Here is a 16,874-nt window from a genome sequence, read left to right as displayed (position 1 = left end):
CTTTAGGTATTTATAAATATTTGTTACTTTGGCACTAATAAGGTTAAGATTGATATTCTTAAATATGTATTTCTCACAGATTTCTTGTAAGAACATAGGAAGCTACTTTATACGAAGTGAGAGCCTTGGTCTGTCTGGTTCAGTATTGCCTACACTTACTGGCAGCTGCACTGCAGGGGTTCAGGCAGGAGTCTCTCCCAGCCCTACCTTCAGATTGAACCTGGGACCTTATGCATGTACCTACGGGACCGCTTCTCCCGGTATTCCCCATGGAGGACCTTAAGGTCCATAAATAGCAACACCCTAGTGGTCCTAGGCCCTAAGGAAGTTAGATTAGCTTCAACCAGAGCCAGGGCCTTTTCAACTCTGGCTCCGGCCTGGTGGGATGCTCTGCCTCATGAGACCAGAGCCCTGCAGGATCTGATTTCTTTCTGCAGGGCCTGTAAGACAGAGTTGTTCTGTCTGGCCTTTGGCTTGGAGCCAATTTGATTTCCTCCCCCTCTTTCTTTTTTCTTTTCCTTTCTCCTGCGATGAGGTTTCAATATTTAAATGTTGTATTTTAATTTTGTTTTTAAGTTGTATTCATTCAATTTGTTTTTATTATTGCTTGTTAGCCGCCCTGAGCCCGGCCTTGGCTGGGGAGGGCGGGGTATAAATAAAAATTATTATTATTATTAAAGCAGAGGCACTACCACTGACCTATGGCCCTTTCTCCAACACTCACACTTGAACCTTTTACCCTGTGAAGTGCTTGCCAGGATCCAGATACTTGCATGTGTATGAATTTTCCCTTCTGGCTGTATCCCATTGCAGTGCAACAATTCCTATGCCAGACGGTCCCCTTAACCTTCAGAAACACTTTGTGGATAGCAGGACAGGTTGTGGAAAGGGGAGGTGCAGGAGAGCCCCAGTGCATTTCACGTGTAGCCCTTTGGATCATGATAATCATTTATTACATATTTGCCCTCCCACCCCCTTAGCAAACAAATAAGCAAACCCTGTTCTTAATTATAATCAAGATGAGACCAATGTGAGTATATCTTATCTTTCCAGATAGATAGCCCAAGAGGAGCAGCAGAATAATGGGGAAAATCAGGCAGTAATATTGACTTCATGTGACCTAAAGTATGTATTTATTTATTTAGACTGAGCTCCTTTAAGTCTCGGTTTCAGAAACTTAAGTGAGTTTAACCTGCAGCATTTAAAATACTGAAAACAGTGCTGAAACAACCATTTTATTTTCTGGCACCCACTTCAACCTTGAATGAACCATTTCACCATTCATACAAATCCAGGCTTTGAATACCAGCCCCTGCTGAGTAGCTTAAATGAAGGTTGAGGTTTCCATCCTTGTATGAACCTGAGTTCAAAACTGCAATTTCATAAACCAACTTTCTGTCTCGCCTCTACAACAGTTCAATTTCATGAAAGCTGCTACCGTTTGCTATAAACTTCTGAAGAACACATTTCCCCTCCATAAGAATTGAGATGTGCAAAATTGTTGTATCCATAAACCTGGATCAAGTAGGCACAAGTTGGTATACAGTCTAAGCAGTGGTGGAACTTACTGGCTGTGCCCTGAATGTTTGCCATTGGGGTGCCCATGGGCACAATGATGCCCTTGAGGGCTTCCATGCTGCTTACAAAGCCTCTGAGCCCCCGTTCCCTAGTGCCGTCTTCTACATGTATCTCAAATGATCCTGGATGCCACAAGATGAACACTTCACTACAAATATACAGGAAACTATTCAGTTTAACTATCGATCAAAAGTAAGTCAAGCTTCATAAGAAGGAACAAATTTGGTCTTTATAGGGTTGTTTTGGAATTGGTCTAAACCTCTGAGCCACTGACTAGTTTTGAAGTGGTATTAATTAATTTACTAACTTTGTTCCAGTTTGTGCTACAAAAATATAGTACAAAGTGTGCCTGAGCAGAAATCATGTTTCAGGAGCTGTATGTCCACTGGCAAGCCTTATGAATGTATGGTTGTTTTGGCTACATGCCTGAGACTGCATTGGGACTTGTTACTTGCTTAGACAGATCTCCACAGTGTGCCTGATAAATGCAAATGAGAACAGGAAAAATGACCTTTGAAAATGTTTTCTTCTAACTGGAACACAGCAAAAGCTGGTCCTACTGTGCATACTGACCCCTTGGGACAATTGGAGTGTGACCCCTCCCCTCTCCGCTTCCCAGCCCTGGAGGTGTGAGAGTTATTAAAATAAATCACAGCAATCCTTTGTAAAGAAGTGTTAGGACATCTAAATATAGGGGTCACTACCAGCTCCCATTGTAATCCCATTAGTTCTGTCAGAATCAGGGAAGAACTGAAGTAAAAACTTAGTTTCAAGTGGGCTTTTCAATTTCAGGAGCCAGAATTGTGACACCCTAGTTATATTTTGGAAATGAGAATAAACTTCTGCCATGTTGCGAAGGAAACAGACTCTCTTGTTCTGGTTGTACACGGGATCATCCTTATTTTTAGAGCACCAATTATTCTTCGCTTGCTCTTTGTCTAAGCCGATTTGGGTTCCTTCAGAGGGAGCTGTGCCATGACAACAACGAAGATTTTGTGCAGTATAAAAGTGCAGCTCACATACTGCTATTTCCCTGGATGGCATCTGTATCTGTATGTTGAGGTAGATTTTCACTCTAGGACTGAATGGTGCATTTTAAAAGAAATCTGACTAAACCCCTTGATACTTCCTTCTCAACTTGCCACTTCAAATAATGATGTGGTTCCGAAGAGAGCTGTCGTTTTTGCTGAATGTTTTCTTTTGAAGCACTGCAAAACACTGAAAATCTCAAATTCCCCTTTAAAAAAGCCAGCTTCAGAGCGTGCAGACATGGTGGACGTGCTTTGGAGAATCAAGGTACCGGGGATGGTGGGCAGGAAAACATATCAGCTCTCTGAAAGGGCATGATGCCATGTGTTCTCTATGGACCTGGGGTTGAAACTGAGGTCAGAGTGGTCTCAGGCCTGTGTGAGGAAGAGTAGGAGCTGAGTTGAGAAATGTACGCCAGATAGTTGTGGCAGCCGTGATGAGGTTCTCCTGGGCTGTCATCCATTTAGCTATAGATAGCAAACCCAAAGCTCCTTAGAGAGAAACCTCTTACCAGCCACTTTCCACAAATGGTACATACACCTAAAGGTACTTAGTGAAAATCCTTGAGAGGTATTTAATGCTAAAGTAGTTGGTCTCCCTAACATGTGTTTGTAGCCTGCACTTACACTCAGGCAGTGGCGCAGGGAAAGCCATACCAAGGCAGCCACCCCAAGGCAAGCCAGTGTTCTTGCCCCAGTGAGGCTCTGCCACCCTAGTACATCGCCAAGATGTGTGACATGGGAGGACTGGATAACCTGATCGCCAACACAGCATACCTCGAGGCCAGGAAAAGCGGCGATGTGGATGCCAAGGAGATGCAAAAAAGACGCAGGAACCTAGCTCTGCCCAAGATTGAGGAATGTGCGGAGATCAAAAAGTCGATGACTATGGATTACGAGTCCATTTGCGAGCAACAGCCCATTGGCAAGAGTTTTTTCCGGGAATTCTTGGAAACGGTGCCTGAGTACCTGAAGGCCAGAGAGTTTTTGGACGAAGTGGTCGCTTGGGAGCTGGCAGAGGACCACATCAAGGACAGCTACCTAGAAGGCATAGTCAACATGTACTTGAAGAATTGCAGCAACAGCTACCTGAAATTTCTCAGTGCAGACTTGTCAAGCAAGTGCCAGGCAGCTAGCAAGGATGATTTTGAAAAAGTCACATTATCAGCCAGGGAAGAGACAAATGCCTATCTCAAGGGGAAACCCTTTGATGACTTCCAGACTAGCCCATTCTTTGATAAGTTTGTGCAATGGAAAGGCTTTGAGCGGCAACCTATAAACGAGAAGCTCTTTGACGAATTCCGAGTACTAGGCAAAGGAGGCTTTGGAGAGGTAAGGAGCAATTCTTTCATCTCCTGGGCAAGCAGATAGGCCTAGGCCATGCAATGAATGGCCTTTAGCAGGCAACAGGTACTGGGCAACTTGCCAGTCCTCTGCATGCGCAAGATCTCTTGTGACGTAAGCCCATATTCAGCCTTTTCTCTGATAATCTCCTCTGCACTAACATGTACCCAGGAGCATTAGGCAGGGGTTCATTTATTTTTCACAACTATCCCTTCCTCCTTGTTCCTCAAAATGTCTTACATGTGGTTTGCTTGCTTGTTTAATTTACAGTATTTTTATACTGTCCAGTAAAAAGTTCTCTGGGCAATGTACAGTAAGTGTTAAGAACATAAATTATGCAAATAAGACATGAGATGAAATAGGTTTCCCAATGGAAACACGGCTGCTACTGCGGCTCCATTCATTCCTTTCAAATACAGTAATCTACAAAGCATTGTAGAGAACCCATAAATGGCACAATAGTCTCCAAGAATGCAGTATATAATCTAAGGGGTATTTGTGTGTGTTTTTAAAAATCAAAACTGAAAGCAATGGATATTGTGGTGAAAATAACAATAAGGGGCATATAGTCTCTCCAGTTCTGAGTCTGCATCGCTTACTTAAGACTTTTCCTTTTTTCATTAAACTTGCTGCTTTAGGTTTGTGCCATTCAGGTGAGAAATACTGGCAAGATGTATGCCTGCAAGAAACTGGACAAAAAACGACTAAAGAAAAAAGGTGGCGAAAAGATGGCTCTGTTAGAGAAGGAGATCCTTGAGAAAGTCAACAGCCGTTTCATTGTCACGCTGTCCTATGCCTATCAGAGCAAAGCCGCCCTGTGTCTTGTCATGAGCCTGATGAATGGTGGGGATCTTAAATATCACATTTACAATGTGGGCGAAAGAGGCTTGGAAATGGATAGGGTCATCTTCTACTCGGCTCAGATCACCTGTGGGATGCTGCACCTTCACTCCATCCAAATTGTCTACAGGGACATGAAGCCTGAAAATGTCCTCCTGGATGATGATGGCCACTGCCGATTGTCTGATCTTGGCTTGGCAGTGGAAGTCAAGGAAGGCAAGTCCATAAACCAGAGGGTAAGTGAGAGTTCACCGTGCAGGGCTGCTTGGCTAGTTGGGAGAGCTTGTTCTATTTCCAATGCACTGAGCCCCCCCTTTAATTCCTTTGGGATTTGTTCTTCACTAAATATCTTATGTGGTCATTTCATTCTAAGTGACAGATGGAAAGAGGATTTACTTTATTAACTATTTGGATGCACGGTGGAGCAATTTGACTGGCACGCTTGCTTAAAAAGTAATTATACCTTGCAAAAAAAAATGCTGTTAGGTTTTCAGGCATTATGCACGTCAGATGTTTCTGTTAACAGCCTATGAGGAGTTCCAAAAATGAGGAATTGTTGGGGAGTGAAAGCCTTAATGTAATGGGTGCCAATTCTACTTGATAAGGGAGCCACAAACCAGTGGAAAGTTTTTCTGTGCAAGCCCCATTGAAATGAATGGGAATGGCACAAGAGCATCTATTGTTTGTTTCAGTGGAGATTCCCTCTTATTGTTCACCCATATTGTAAAGGATTATCTCATATCATCTCAGTTTTTCCATATTATTCTTATTGCAGCAGTACAACCCACAGCCAACCTACCACATACTCACTTGCACATTCTGGGTCAAAATGTACGAAAACCCCTACCAGTGGTGGGGAGTTTGGTAACATGTCACATTCAATTGTATATTTGCAAACAAAAAGAAGAGCACCACTGGCCATTAGAATATAGCTTTAATGGCACTACCTGTGCGGGTTATGAACTGATTCTGATACAAAGCGCTCGAGATTTAAGTGGGAATAATACAATAAATTTTGGGTAACGTAAATATGGTACATAATGTGCTGTATTTGTTATCCAATTTACGTTTCTTGTGTAACCGCTGTTAAGACAGGTTAAATAAGGATCAGTTCATAATCACTGCAGGTAGCCCTAATAATGTAACGCACATTAGAACGACAGCAGCAAAAAATAGCTTGCTGGAATTCTTTTCCTGGTTTGTATATAGCATGTAAACCTAAACAGTGGGGCAAATATATTTACCGTATTTACATTGCCCTGTACACCTTTCTTATTGTAATTTTATTGTGCAACCACCATCTTATATATGAGCAAATGACAGGGGTGCCAACTTAAATAAAATGTTGTGGGGGGGCCAGGTAAACCCCGCCCTGCATAATCATATTTTATTGTGGGGGCCAAAGCCCCCACAGCCGCTAGGAGTTGGCTCCTATGGCAAATAAGGATAACTATTCAATTTAACACAAAAAAGCTCTAATAGAGTTTATAGGGTTATGTTGAAAGTATCTGTCGTCAGAATTTGAGAGCATTTCGCATTTTTTTTTAAACTTCCCAAATATAAGATCTGTTAACAGGAATGTCAGTATGCTTTATGTTGTATAGACCTATATATTGTTTGAATGTTTTGATTTGGGATTCATGAATACTGCCCTCCTTTCCTTATTTAAATAGATTTTAGTGGTGTTGGATCTTTCATCAATTGCTTTATGAAATGGAAGCTTGTCTGCTGTAACAGAGCTGCGTGTGATGTGACTGTATTTCACAGTCAAATGTCTATCATTAAAAGTGTTGGCTCAATTGTCACGAAAACAACCTAGAGTAAGTCCTAGTCATACTTCTGTATATAACTTCCCAGAAATAAGTAGGCCTTTTTGAATTTGCAGGTCCATGGTTTGTGAGTGCACAAAAGGTGTGCTCCAGGTCTAAAGCATGTCTCTTTTTGGTACTGGTTGATAGGTGTGATGCATAAGCTAAGCAAGAGTGTGGTTTAATTTGATAAAAGGCTGGATTTCCTGCAGGAAAATTAACCGATGAGAGATCAAAAGAGAACTCTCAAAATACTAGCCCTGTGTTATTATGAAAGTTGGGGGTGAACCCCTTATTAAAACATAATAGTCAGACGATCAACTTAATATGGCTTGTGTGCAGAAGACAAGACTCTCAAGGAGGGTTTTAATTTGCTATTTTAGGATAAATGCTCAAGGCTTGCAATACATTATCTGTGACTTACTGGTGTAATAGGACTATGGTGTACTCAGTGCAGTGGTTGAGTGTTTCTAGTTGGGTTGTAAAGTGTAGTTAAGTTCTTTTTATGGTATCTGAGTGGGGAGGTGGTACCCGTTGACACAGGCAGAAGACAGGAAAACCAACAGTAGGTGGAGCCAGAAAGGCACTTTCTAGTTTTGTCTCCATCTTCTACCTGCTAAGTTCTGTTACAACGTTGCAACAACTGATACTAAGGGGGAGGTAGATGACAGGCACTTTCTAGTTTTATCTCCATCTTCTACCTGCTAAGTTCTATTACAACGTTGCAACAATTGAGACTAAGGGGGAGGTAGATGACAGGCAGTGCCACCCCCTGGATTGGTTGTACATAGGTCAGCAGGTGGGGCTTGTTAAGGATAGACTGAGGTTGGTGGGGCCGGTTTTCTGTTTGCGCTAATGCAGGGTTTCCCAAACTTAGGTCTCCAGCTGTTTTTGGACTACAACTCCCATCATTCCTAGCTAGCAGGACCAGTGGTCAGGGTTGATGGGAATTGTAGTCCAAAAACAGCTGGAGACCCATTTAATGTTTCATCCCATCTTCCTGTCAGAGGCCACATCCCCTCCCGTACTCTGGTCAGCCTATCATGCCTGTCAGCATTTGACAGAAGGGAAATGTGTCCATTATAGTGTGACAAGAGCAAACAGTTCATGAAGTCGCATTTCACAAGAGCGAACTTCCTCCACAGAAACGTTTTCATGTATATCAGAATCCAAGTATTCACATTCTTAAGACCATAAGAAGAGCATGCTGGATCAGACCACTTTTGGAAGTCAGAACATGGTAGCAAAGTTGAGAGATGTGATTCCTAAGGAAGGCAGTATTATGCCTAAGGTAGGCAGTATTAATGCCAGCCGAAAAGACTATTAACGTGAAGTCAAATCTATTGATGTATTATGGTACAAATTGAATGAATATCAATAAGTGGTGCTCTTAGTGAGGAAAACAGGTACTGTGTCTATTAAACAGACGTAACTGGAGTGTGTGAACAATTTGTATTTCACCTGTATCTAACAAAATGGGCCACTACTGGATTGCCTTTTGATAAAGGGTCATCCTTCATGTTATGAGCTGCAGGAACTGCTAAGCTGAGGTCGAGGAGTAAGGGGAAATGCCAAAGACCAGCATAAGGACTCTAATTTGACTTAACTCTATTAAATATGTAGGGTGGCCATGTATACATCATTCGCCCCATAAAAAGGAGGACACAGGTGTGCATAAAATGTAAACATTCTACTTTATTCACATGGATGCAAATACTATAATTTACTATAGAAATATAGTGCATCTCCAGGTGCTAACTTGATGGGCATGCAAGGCCTTGCTGTCCCTTCTTACAGTTCATTAAAACTGGACTTGGACCAGCTCTGCAAATAGAAGACAGCTTCAAATAGAAGACTGTTCTTTGAATTAAGGACATATCACATTCTAGATGACAGTAGCCATTCGTTAGTGTTGAATTAGCTGTGCTGCTGTATAAATAGTGTAACCCTATAAATTGGAGCACAGAGAGCTTTTATGCCTGCTGTGCCACTCCATACCTCTCAACTGTCCTGATTTAATCGGGGCATCCCATTTTGGGGCAGTGTGGTCTTGTGCGAGATGGTAGTCCTGAAAGATGTGCATCCTTGTTTTCCTCTGGGACATGTTGGAGGGCATGCAGCCCTTTTTTCGGCTCCTAAAAAAGTGCCTTAGGAGGTTTTTCTGTAAAGATTTTGATAGTTTCCCCCGCAAAAGGATATTGAGGGTAGGGGGGGGGGAGCAGGAAATAGTTGAAGATTTATGAAAGGAAAGACTGAGAATACCACAGAAGGAATAAAAATTAATATCCAGAGAAAGTGAAGAAGAACGATAGTCTTCTTCCCTCACACAATAACCAGCAGCAGCTCCACAGCCAATGAGGCTACAGCTGCATTCTAGTCCAAAATCATGTTGCTGAAAATAAGTTGCTCATCTATAGATAACTATTTTATTGGACTTTAACCCTCCCCCATTTTATTTTGTTTTGTCTAGATTTGTCTTAAATGGAACAATTCTCTGAGTTGTTCCTCTTGCTTCCTGCTCTCCTTCCTCTTCCTATTAAATAAATGTCTAGTCCTTTATTCTATTAAGAATCTTGGGTTCTGTAGTTTACCCCTAACATAGCCTCATTTTCCAGCCCTCTAACCAACTACAGTTCCCAGGATTCTTTGGGGTAAGTCACATGCTTTAAATGTATGTTGTGTACACAGACTTAAATTACCTCCTTTATGTTCCCTTCCTCCACCCTTTTGGGAAAGGGGGAAAGGTAGGGACTTATTGTGTCATTCATGTTTCCGTGAAAAGATGTCCAGCCCATTTCCACTTTAGGAAGAGTGGCTAGTGAGAAAGCTATAGTCAAAAAATTGAACTCTGATGATGAAGACTTTGTTGATTATCGTAAGTACCCTTCATTCAGAAACCATACAGGTTTTTCCATTTTGTAATCTCTGTTTGCTCAAGGAGGTGATCAAACTATTGTTTGGAATCACTAGTTTTCAAATGTGGTTTTGGGGGATCCTGAGATTTCACCAAAGCTTATTGGGAGTTCTTCAGTACAGTGGTACCTCAGGTTACATACGCTTCAGGTTACACACTCCGCTAACCCAGAAATAGTGCTTCAGGTTAAGAACTTTGCTTCAGGATGAGAACAGAAATCGTGCTCCGGCGGCGTGGCAGCAGCAGGAGGCCCCATTAGCTAAAGTGGTGCTTCAGGTTAAGAACAGTTTCAGGTTAAGAATGGACATCCGGAACAAATTAAGTACTTAACCCGAGGTACCACTTCCCCAAATGAACTTCCGCCAAATGAACCTCCCCAAAAGATTGCTTGCTAGCTTTGGTTGCTTGCTACAATGTTCAATGGTAGAAGAGCTTTGGGTGTATGCCATTATGCAAAGATTATTATCCTCCACATATAAAGCCATATTCTAGTCCTTACCTATGGTTTTTAATTTCACTAACATTATGCCCATAGTTAGAAGTCTTGGAATATATTCACTAATGTTAGTGGGTTTGCCTTTACCGCCATTGGTTGTGCTCTCAGTAAACTCATTGCTGAGTGCGTAATGACATTAATGTCGGCAGACATTCTGCTGACAGGGGAAGGGCCATCTCAGTAGTAGAGCATCTTGTTTTGCATGCAGAAGGTCCCAAGTTCAGTGCCCTGCATCTCCAAGTAGGACTGGGAGAAACCCTTGTCTGAAACGCTGGAGAGTGGCTGCCAGTCTCATTTGACAATGCTGAACTAGGTGGACTAATGATTTGGCTCAGTATAAGACAGCTACCTATGTTCCTATGATTTTTAAGGCAGGTGGAATGCAGCTGGAGAAAATGATGCCTGCTCTGTGGCTCCTCCCACTTTCCCTCCTGGGTTATCTTAAAAAGATTTGTACCATAATAAATGCTGCAATCCTGATATGAATATTTGGTGGCTATAATTGCCTTGGATGCCTTAGCAGAAAGGCACCCTATAAATGCAATCGATCAATCAATAAAACAGCACAAACATTTCACCCCAAATGTTCTTTTCAAAGGATCAAGCTGTAAATTGTAAAAGGTCAATTCTATATGTGTATATATATATATATATAACGTACGACAACACTGGGTTCTTGCTATATCAGGCTATATCATGGATCTTTAACTTTTTCTGGTCTAAGGGCAACATTTGGAAATCTAGGAAACTTTTCTGGGCACCACAAAGCATCCATTTCACAGATGATTTTTATTTATTTGTTTAAATGTTTATATGCTGCCTGCTAAGTGGGCAGCTCAAGATGGTGTACAACAAAACAAAACACTATACAAGAAACCAAAATACAATTAAAATACAACCAGGCTGTTGGAAAAATCAATAAAACTATACAGCTGGTTAAATTACATCTTTGCGGGTCCAGAGTTTTTGAGGAGGCAGGCAAGATGACAAAAATATTTTTTCCCATGTAACTCCCTCCAAAGCAATAGGCAAAACACCAGTGGGTGACATAGGACATGGGTGCCATGTTGGGAATGTGCAATGTCAAAACACTTAGGAATCTAAGCACAGGTGTCAGTGTAACCTGTACAGAGCGTCATCTTATATGTTTTGAAGACAGGGCATCATAATATTTGAATAGGACAAAAGCATGCTTTGGTTAAACTCGTGCACAAAATGCCCCTATTTCCCCCCCCCAAAAAAACCCCCTTTGTTTTCCTGTGTGATTCCATTTCTTAGGAATACATCAGAAAAGCTGTTTTGATTTTTAGGAATTGCTTTCTAATATCAAGAGGGCAACAGGTCGTGAATCTGCAATTTCAAGTTTATCCGTTCTACCTCAGGAGGGGTTTTTTTCATTAGCATATTACATGCCCTTTGGTTAACATTCTGCACAAGTTATCCCTTGGTCCTTTTAAACCTAGAAATCACATTGAAAGCACAATTGGCAGCCAAGGCATCAGTGCTAGCTTCTTTTAATGCAGTGCGTCATTTTCAGAGACCTTTTCACCAGATCCAGAAGTATACCTTTCTTTTCTATATTAAAAAACAAACAAACCACTGCTGTGGATTTATGGTGACTTGTATTAGGACCGTACTGTAAACGAAATTAGCATCGAGAGAGAACTTTGATACTGGAACAATAAAAGAAGTAAGATAAAGTGCTCTGCTAGCCTAAGGGTATATACACATTTCTGCCTTAGAGCACAAAGATGTTGTCCCCACCCCTGGTGCATTTCACAGTCCCCCCCCCCCTCTAGCAGTTCATATCAGCACAGCTTCATTAGTGTTAGATTTATTTCTGTTTGTGTACACACCAGGGGGCATTGACAGGGCAGGTATGTCTTTACCCAGTGTAAAGATGCTCACACCTTGGCTAGGGATGAATTAGGAATGGCTTAAGAAAGCCAACTGGTGTAAAGCTGGTTTGAGAAACAACACATCAGACAGTAGCATTTTATAATGAAGTACAGGATACATATGCATTTTGAGAAAGTCACTTAAGCACAGATATTTAAAAAACCCATCACTCGAAACACAGCTAGTAAACAGGAGGGTAAAGGTAAAGGTAAAGGGACCCCTGACCATTAGGTCCAGTCGTGGCCGACTGTGGGGTTGTGGCGCTCATCTCGCTTTACTGGCCGAGGGAGCTGACGTTTGTCCACAGGCAGTTTTTCCGGGTCATGTGGCCAACATGACTAAGCCGCTTCTGATGAAACCAGAGCAGCGCACGTAAACGCTGTTTACCTTCCTGCCGGAGCAGTACCTATTTATCTACTTGAACGTTGACGTGCTTTTGAACTGCTAGGTTGGCAGGAGCAGGGACCGAGCAACGGGAGCTCACCCCGTCAAGGGGATTTGAACCGCTGACCTTCTGATCGGCAAGTCCTAGAAGAATTCTGTAATCTCTGGCCCCAGACCAGCTATAGCACCACACAACCAACCTCTTGCAGCAACATATAATCCCAGAAGGGAATACACATTCCTATCTGTAGCCAGTGGGGCACAGAAGAGCATATCCTCCAGATATGTGGTTGCATGCGGAGATCACCTTATCTGTATCTCTTGTATTGTCCAGCAGGGGGAAGTGCTTTTCTCTCTAGGGAAGATGCCCACATAGCATGTTACTTCAATCTGAGTCGAGACTCCGGGGACAGCTTTTTGGAATGTGGAGTATCTGGAAAACTGGGTGGTGTGTGCACACTTATACAACAGAACAGAAGAGATTTGGTACTGATTTCTGATTGCTGTCCAATATCTGATTGTCCACCTTAACCACACGTATTTGAGCAGGGATGGGGGGGTGGAGTTTAAATGTGAACATACCTATCTAGTTTACACTTCTAGCACAATACGCAGACTCGAAATAAAGCAATCTTTTGAAATTCACACTTCTCCAAATTTTGCAATATAGTTTTCCAGCCAAGTAATATGTACAAAAGTGCATAGACTAGGTTAACATGTGCATACATGTACGTGAAAACAATATAAACAATGCATTAATTCAGGTAAAATTGATTTGCATAGATATGCACATTAGGTAAAACTGCATATAAAAAGGTAAAGGGACCCCTAACCATTAGGTCCAGTCGTGGCTGACTCTGGGGTTGCGGCGCTCATCTCGCTTTATTGGCCGAGGGAGCCGGCGTACAGCTTCCGGGTCATGTGGCCAGCATGACTAAGCTGCTTCTGGCAAACCAGAGCAGCACACGGAAATGACGTTTACCTTCCTGCTGGAGCGGTACCTATTTATCTACTTGCACTTTGACTTGCTTTAGAACTGCTAGGTGGGCAGGAGCAGGGACCGAGCAATGGGAGCTCACTTCGTTGTGGTGATTCGAACCACCGACATAACCCACAGCGTCACCCGCGTCCCTAAAACTGCATATACAAATGTGTATATTAGGAGAAATGTGCACTTAAATGCTGATTTATTTTCATGAGGACTTTTTTTAAAAAAAACCAAGCTGATGTGGAAACATGGAGAACTGAACTAAAGACTGAAAAATTAGAAACTGACAGACTAGCTCACCGTTATATATGAGTTGCTTTGGAAGTTAGGTTCTTTGAGTATGTATTTTTTGCTTCAAGGTTTTGGTGTTTAGTTGGAGTTGGTTTGTGTTTTGCCAAAAAAGCATGTGTTCAAACAATTCAGAAATGAGAGGGAGAGAAATACAACTCTGGAGACAGCTGCAATTTTTGGAAAGTGTTAAAAGAGAGCATCATTTGCGATGGTGTGCCCCACCAATGTGTTTTCTGCTGCAGTTATCTCTGGCCAAATGGTTTTTGCAGCATGATAGTGAGATTGGGGAGAAAGAGACTGCTCACACTAGAGGAAATTATGGCTCTATCAGACAGAGAAGGAAAATGATCCCAAAAGCCCTTTTCCCAGTCCACAAACGATTGGTGGTGGTGGTGAGATATTAGACCCCTTGAAATTTACAAACCACACTTGTTGACTCTTTGCAAATATAGTCAAATCATGGTTTCCTCTAATTTCTAAAAAGAGTAGCTAAGAGAGCCATCTGGTTGTGAGGCTGTGTACTTAAAGGATACAACCCCAGGACACAAATTTGCATAAAGTGTACATATTTATATGTATAAATTATATGTATAAATTCCTCTAGGAAATTAAGATGGGAGGTAGCTGGGTTCTTATCAGGACTATGCTTTGAAGTTCCCTGAGTCACTCTTTTTATTTTATTTTTTAAAAGCGGGGGGAAGAAAGAACAGGAGAACCAAGTCTTGCCCCTTGAGCACCCCCCCCCCATAATGTCCGTGGTCAGACCAATGAAACACACGCCAGAAAAGCAGAAGTTAAAGCATTTTGGCTTAAGTGGGAGTGTCTAGTGTTTCCTCACATTGTTGTGGCCCTTAAATTTCCTTAATAGAAATTTATCTTTAAAATTAGCCTAAATAGTTACAGGGTTATGCTACGCTTCAGATTTTTCTCTACCCTGATCATGCCCAGATGAAGAGCCTAGTGGACCATTAATCTTTGGAATCCTGTTCCTTCTGCAATTCCAGGACACAAAACCAAAATGCATTATTCATTTTTAGTCAGTCGATAGACTTAAGCCACCACCTGCCCACAGAAGAACAAATAAACCCCAATGGCTGTGTTTCAACCCAACTTTCCCTTTGCACCATTGCAAAATTGGACATTTGCAAAACAGATGAATGAGAAATCTCTGCTGAGTCAACAAATGAATTCAGATAAGAAGCAATATAGCATTGGATTGCTTTTGTACTAGCAGACATTGATTGGCTGGTTCCTGGATGCATAGCCACAGGCTGTTGTATGTTGGCTACAAAATGAAGCTGTCTCATATTTACTGGAAATGCTAAAAACAAAGGAAGACAGTGCAAGCCCTGTCAACAGACTAGCACCTGAGGGAAAATAATTGTGACTTAATGACAGCTGTATGCATTCATATTTATATAATTCTAATCAGCTTAAGGGAGCTATTCACAAGCTAACCACATAGTTAGTGTATGATCTATAGTTGCACAATCTCTTTTCATGGAACATTTTTGTTCTCACAATAGCCTATTTTAAATTGTACCTTAGTTAAGAAGGTAGGAAATGTGAACAGGGAGGAAACCTAATAGTTACTATGCCTCCAGAGAGATTGTTCTTCTTGTTGTGAAGTCATCCAACGAAACTACAGTAAAGAGTGGGAGATTCGAGGCAGACAAAAGGAAGGACTTCATGCAGTGCATTGTTTAAAGTATAGCATTCACTACCACAGGGGCATAGTAGGGGGGAGCTGCCGGGGCAATGTCCCCGGGCACATTTTTCTGGGGGTTGCTGCTCATTCTGCCCTGCCAGCCCTTGCGAGGCTGCGATCATATCAGAATGATCCAGCGACATTGGTGGTAATGGCTGGGCTGGCACGGCAGACTCCATTCATCCTCTGGCCCCTGGTGTGCGAATGCGTGCCCTGAGCACCAGCAAACCACGCTATGCTACTGCACTACCACAATAAGGTGATGGCAACTAGCATAGTCAGTTTTAAAAGGGGTTAGATAAATTCATGGAGCCTGCTAATAACTACTGAACATATTGACTATATACTGCTTCCAGGATCAGAGGCACCCATGCCCCAGAACACAAGTTCCTGGGGAAATGACAGTGGGAAAGGACTCTTACCTTCATGTCCTGTCTCAGGGTGTCCCCAGAGGCATTGAGTTGGTTACTGTGGGCATCAGTTGCTCAACTAGATAGGTCTGATCCAGCAGGACTCTTCTTATATCAATGAACATATGAAGCCATATGTCTTTGAAACAGGCATGGGGATTCTCAGACGCAGGGGCCAAATGTGGACCTTCTGTCTGGCCCTCCGGACTGAATGCTTTAGCTGAGATTCATGCATTGTAGGGGACTGGACTAGAAGACCCTTGGGGTCCCTTCCAACTCTACAGTTCTATGAGAATGATGATGATGATGATGATGATGATGATGATGATGATGATAATAATAATAATAAATAATAATAAATAATAAATAATAAATAATAAATAATTTATGCAGGCTGAGACCCTACCTGCCCGCGGACTGTCTCGCCAGAGTGGTGCATGCTCTAGTTATCTCCCGCTTGGACTACTGCAATGCGCTCTACGTGGGGCTACCTTTGAAGGTGACTCGGAAACTACAGCTAATCCAGAATGCGGCAGCTAGACTGGTGACTGGGGGCGGCCGCCGAGACCACATAACACCGGTCTTGAAAGATAAACAACTACCTGACATTCAGAAGACATCTTAAGGCAGCCCTGTTCAGGGAAGTTTTTAATGTATGATATTTTAGTGTTTTTTGGTTTCTATGGAAGCCGCCCAGAGTGGCTGGGGAAACCCAGCCAGATGGGCGGGGTACAAATAATAAATTATATTATTATTATTATTATTATTATTATTATTATTATTATTATTAATACCCCGCCCATCTGGCTGGACTTCCCCAGCCACTCTGGGCGGCTTCCAACAAAATAGTAAAATACTGCAATGCATCAAACATTAAAAGCTTCCCTAAAGCCTTCAGATGTCTTCTAAAAGTCTGGTAGTTGCTGTTCTCTTTGACATCTGGTGGGAGGGCATTCCACAGGGAGGGTGCCACTACCGAGAAGGCTTTCTGCCTGGTTCCCTGTAACTTGGCTTCTCACAGTGAGGGAACCGCCAGAAGGCCCTCAGCGCTGGACCTCAGTGTCCGGGTAGAACGATGGGGGTGGAGACGCTCCTTCAGATATACTGGACCGAGGCCATTTAGGGCTTTAACGGTCAGCACCAACACTTTGAATTGTGCTCGGAAACGTACTGGGAGCCAATGTAG

The 16,874-nt window shown here is 42.4% G+C and overlaps 1 protein-coding gene across 1 annotated transcript in view; it reads left to right on the top strand.

Annotated features, from left to right (window-relative positions):
• Window positions 1-111: 111 nt before the first annotated feature.
• Window positions 112-16,874, top strand: part of GRK7 (G protein-coupled receptor kinase 7) — a 46,315-nt gene continuing 29,552 nt past the window's right edge. The window contains exons 1-2 of the mRNA XM_081190347.1: window positions 112-3,938; window positions 4,589-5,026. Of these exons, the coding sequence (XP_081046473.1) occupies window positions 3,336-3,938; window positions 4,589-5,026 (1,041 nt within the window). The 5' untranslated portion in view covers window positions 112-3,335. The remainder of the gene's footprint in view (window positions 3,939-4,588; window positions 5,027-16,874) is intronic.

This window comes from Podarcis bocagei, assembly GCF_964188305.1.
Source record: "Podarcis bocagei genome assembly, chromosome: 4".
Lineage (NCBI taxonomy): Eukaryota > Metazoa > Chordata > Lepidosauria > Squamata > Lacertidae > Podarcis > Podarcis bocagei.
Note: the sequence above shows the minus strand (reverse complement) of the source record. Positions and strands in the feature narration are given on the sequence as shown.